Raw genomic sequence first — 5,169 nt, forward strand, 5'->3', positions numbered from 1 at the left:
TTTCCAGTATGGCAAAGAGAGATGCAGTAAAATCCACACCATATTCCTGCATCACTGATTTTCCTTCTCTTCTCAGTGAGTAAATAATCACAAAGCCTTTAATAGCTCCTTGACCATCAAGCTGTATTATTTCTGCTCGGCGGCTAGGGCTGGCGTAACGCGTTGCCTGCGGTGTCAACACGGTAATCTCTCCGAGCCTCCTGCAGCTGGGTTTGATGTGCGGTTTCTGTTTCTCAGGTAACAAGACAGAGAAATCTATCCCTGTTAAAGCTCAGACCCCTTCCTCTGTGCAGCTGGCGAATCTGACGCCGGGAATGATGTACAAGCTGTGGGTGTTCCCCATATGGTCTAGCCCCAGTGAACACTCGTACATAACCTTTACCACCAGCTCAGGTGAGACGGGCGTCAGCCCCATCGCGGGGGTGGGTATCCGAGGCATGTCACATCCATCACCGCCGACGTCATTCGCGTGGTGGTGGGAGGTGGTTTGACCATGATTGCATGGAACAACCCTCATCCACCCTCCCCCCAGGCATCACCAGGAGGTTGCTCCACCTTGCACGGAGTAGGAGGAGAGCCCCAGGAGGGGACGGGGATCCTTTTGAAGGAAAGGGTCTTTAAGGAGGGTGGAGAACATGCTCATGTTGCCATGCGGCTCTGCTTGAAGCCTCACCACTGTGCGTTTGCACTTCCACGCGCGTTGTTACTGGTGGTGATGGTGGTTACTTTGGCCTCAGAGAGCGTGCAGGTGTCTTGGTGTCTTGCCCCAGGGCATGGGGGAGATACTGGTGGTGGGATACAGGCGAGGGGCAGGATGGGGAACCCGGTGTTTGCAGAAGACCTCGGGCATAGTCACACATGGCATATGCTTAGGGCTTTCCATCCTCCAGGTATGTTTCCTCTGGCAACTTCACATTTAATTGCACGAGCAATTTTCCAGGCTTAGCACCTGAGTGATTTTTACAGCTTTCTAATTACGGGCTTCCTACACTGCCCACCAAATGCCAGAGAAATACCCTTAGTGACTTCCACAGGCTTTGAATCAGACTTTATGCATTTATAAAAACTTCACTGCTCACACTCAAGGAGTTTCAGTAAATCAAAACCAGCTGAAATACAATACAACTTCCTTTGTATTCACCTGGGGGTTTTGCTGTAGGAATCTGTGCACAAGGCCTGTCAAAGCATGGGTCTAAACACTTAGCTGAAAAACCAGGGAGCAAGCAACACTGGAGCAGCCCACACTGACAGATGTAGTAGGTAGAGGCTGTGATTTGCAAAGAATTAAAATTCTTTTGCTCAGATCCAGCCTTGTAATGGAAAGTTCAAGCACTTGACAGTTTCTTTGCTGAGAATTGCAAAAGGAAAATGTAATTCACAGCAAGGGAAGGTGGAGAGCAGCAGCTCTCCCCATCTCCCCCCTCCCTCCCCATTTTATTTGGTATCTAAAAATTTGGCAAGCCATAACACCGCTGAGTAATTCTCCAATGTGCTAAGATGACACGGGGACAGATGGCAACTGCTGGCATTTCTGCATGTCTAATACTGCCCAACACCGAGAAATAACCAGTGAGCGCTGACCTTGGCTCCGTCCTGCCCCTGCCCCATGGTCTGATGCGTCTCCTCAAACCACTCCATCACCTGTGACATGGTCAAATCCACAGCACAGCAGCCCCTGGAACATGCTCGGCTTTGCAGAGAGTCATGTTTTCAAAAAGGGTTTATTTTCACCCGGGTTTATCCCCATCACTGCACTGCTGTACGTGCCACAGGGCACGGCTGCCTTGCCTGGGGACTTTTCACAGCTTTGCTTCAGCCGGACCCAGCTTACAGACACACAAACTGTCTGCAGGTTTCAAGTCTTTAGGCTCCCAACCTGTTCCTACCTTGCAGAGGTTGATTCTGACCCCAAACTAAAAAAGAGCTGATTTTTCCACTCAAACTCTCCCCACAACAGCTCCAACTGCAATGTTGCATCCCCAGTTTTGTTTCTCCTTGGGGACCTTCCCCTGACTCAGAAATCACCACCAGCTCAACCATGCTATGTGTCTTTCTGGATAACTGTTTCCCAATCTGGACCCGTCTCTTTTCATTTCTCACTTGCTTTTCACCCAGTTTGGGGTCTGGGGGGAGAGAGGGGGCAACCCCTGCACAATGGATACCAAGGGGCAGGGAATCATTAGTAAAAGGGGGGAAAAAAAAGCAATATCCTTGGCTGATTGCTGCTGGCAGTCTCAGCATGGCTATTTTCTGTAATTGAGGCGTTCCTACAGATATTATCACTGAGACTAAAGGATGGGGCCACCTTTGTCACTGTGATAGAGGCCGATGGGTGACCTGAGCCCTATCACTGCAGGACACAGAGAGCTGTTGCCGTCCCTGTGTGTGTAAATGCTGCAGATCCATTTCTTCACTGGCTGGATACTGCTGACACGAGTATTCAGCCCCCGCTGACAATCATATGCCATCAGGAATGCTTTTGACATTGTTCATTTTGTTTTGTGGGGTTTAGTTTTTTAACATTTTGCAAATAGCTGTTTTAAAAGTTCCTTCAGTTGGAGTGTAGATAAATAAGCAGTCGCCCACCTGCACTGTGGCTGCAGGATGCTGCCCTCCTACTCTGCTTCTGATTAATTGATAGCTCAATAACCCAACAGAGTTCCTCTTCCAGGAGTAAAGGACACTTCAAAAATACAAACATGGCTTAATACAAAAAGGTCTTCTACATTTTATTTATTTTTTAATTCCCCAGCCTGTTCAAACACTGGGAAGAGGCTTGTGCAAAGCTGGGGCTAGTGAGATGTTACACACCCAATAGTCTGCTTTAAAAAGACAGGCAAAAATTGTGCTCATCCTCTGTTGATGGAACACAGTCAGCTTTGCTATTGGCGTACAAGCGATGACTGTGAGGTAACAGGTTTTCTGCCACAAAATTATAACTAATTTTAAAAAAACCCCAAAACCAGGAGAGAGACGTCACTGCAGTTGCATTTCAAATCAATACCTGTTTGATTACACAGCTGCTTTCCACTATTTCCCCTTGACCTTGGCCTTACATTAAAGCAAATCAAAACATCCTCTCTGACAGCCATGTACTTAATCTTCTCTTGCTGAATGCCGCAATGACAGTCACTCGTTTACTCTAAATACAAGATTGCTGTGACTATAATTTTGTCGTCATGTGTTGCTTTTTTGGGAAGGATGGCAATTATACCTCTACCTCAGCGATAGGCAGTGCCACCATCCTACTGCAAGATCCCCTGGTGACTTGGTACTCAAAATCCTCCCTCTCTTGTAAAACTCAGCCCCAACCTGCATGAACCCACCTCTCAGGCTGCTCTGGTGTTTTGTACTTTGAAGACCCCCCTTATTTCTCCCTTAGCGTTGGTTTCAGTACAAACCCCATCCCATCAGGACTGCTAATACAATCTTTTTCCATTTCAAAGCTCTCCAGCAAAGCTTTCTTCCCCCTTTCCTCCCCAAGCACTCTGCTAATTGAATCCAGTCCTCAGCTCCACTCTGTTATAATCTCATTCTCTCCATTATAAAAAGTGCATCTTCAAGGACTCCATAGCTCAGGTTGTACCAAAGGTAAATATTCAGTGTGGCAGCATTAAAGGGAAAAAGCAGCAAAAAGGAGCCAAGGTACCATTAGGCAGCTGCTTCCACACCCGGCTTCCCCCAGAGCTGCTCACAAACACAGAGCGTTCGGGGTCCGACATCCTTAATTTAGAGCCAATGGTGCCCTTTCTCATCCTTCTCCTCTTTTATCTGTGTATTTCCTTAACACAGTCTGGCTGTTATTACCTACTGGCAACATGGCTTAGATTTCATCTTAAGGAAAGCACCTCTTCTCTTGGGTTCAGTTTTGAGGGAATGAATATGTACTTACAGTCCTAAAATGGTGTGGCTTAGGAAAATTTGCCATTTCAACCCATTTTTAAAGTTGTTGTCTCTTTTACAAGAACCTTCCATTCAAAATACATTATCAGAGAGCTTTCTTTTATGCTTTCTTTATAAGCACTGTCTTGATTTTTGTCACACAGGCACCAAAAAAGATCCTCACTGCACTGTCCTGCCCATTTCAGGCAAACCCCTGCGAAATCCCCGTTCAGTCCCCTCCAGCTCACATCTCCCACGCTCCCACCAGGAATACTGATCTCCATTTGCACTTCAGTCTGGTTAAATTTAGCCCTTCTACTGTGCTGAAGGTTATTTTCTCCTCTGCTCTGTCTTGCTGAATACCAAGTGCATGTCAATGAGAGCCAGAAAATGGCAGCTTGTAGCTATTTATAGGACACAGATTTGTCTGTCTGACCGGGTATGGGAGCTGCAAACAAGAAGTCAGAGTATGTGAGGGAGGACACAGCAGTTAGGAGCCAGAGTGTTGTTTGGGGAACAAGACATCTCCTTGCTTGCTATTAATCATATTAATATTCAATAGCCTCGTTAGGGTGCTGGAAAAGAGTTTGCCCCAGGAGAAAAGACTTCCCAGTGTTATCAGACCACTTCCCAACCATCTGAGACCCTGCTGCCATTCCTCAAAGAGCTGCTCCCATCACTGTGTCCCCTCTTGTGCATTGGCCAAGTCTTGGTAGGCTTCCATAAGTCCCCTGTCAGCCCTGGAGACCTCCCCTGTGGCCACCCAAAGGCAGGAGGACCTCAGCAGTGGTGGCAGCAGAGCCACTGTCCATCACCTCTGCAGCTTGGGCAGGGTGGACCTGCAGGATTTGGGTTTCTCCCAGCTCAAGGCTGCTCATGAGCCTTTCAGGGCTCAATAAACCTCCACATCCCGCCGTGCTGCTCAGCCTCCCGTGACACAAGGGACTGGGTCTTTTTCTTTCAGACCTTCTCACTTCCAGGGCAGTTTTTAGAGACAATAAATGAAAGATCAGATCTGTTACCCAGCTTCTTCTGCCATTATTTTCAACGCACTTTTCTCACTGGTCTGCGCTAGGTTTTACTTTATGTTTTGATCCTTCTCTGTTTGTAGCTCCTGCTAAAACATTGAGTTGACCTACCACCACAAAAGAAATCTAAAATAAAAATAAAAAGCCACAGAACCCTGTGCTACAGTCTCAGATAACCTGGTCAACACACACATAGACACACAAATGCAGCGCTAAAGATAATTTCTAAACCAGTGGACTGAGTCTTATTATTCATCTC

The 5,169-nt window shown here is 47.1% G+C and overlaps 1 protein-coding gene across 7 annotated transcripts in view; it reads left to right on the forward strand.

The window, feature by feature from the left end:
* Window positions 1-5,169, forward strand: part of NFASC (neurofascin) — a 53,933-nt gene that overhangs the window by 41,850 nt on the left and 6,914 nt on the right. The window contains exon 25 of one of the 7 annotated variants that reach the window (XM_010163636.1): window positions 238-393. The exons of the other annotated variants lie outside the window; for them this stretch is intronic. Coding sequence (XP_010161938.1) covers window positions 238-393 — 156 coding nt within the window. The remainder of the gene's footprint in view (window positions 1-237; window positions 394-5,169) is intronic. 7 annotated transcript variants of the gene reach the window in all.

This window comes from Antrostomus carolinensis, unplaced genomic scaffold (genome assembly GCF_000700745.2).
Source record: "Antrostomus carolinensis isolate BGI_N321 unplaced genomic scaffold, ASM70074v2 scaffold14652, whole genome shotgun sequence".
Lineage (NCBI taxonomy): Eukaryota > Metazoa > Chordata > Aves > Caprimulgiformes > Caprimulgidae > Antrostomus > Antrostomus carolinensis.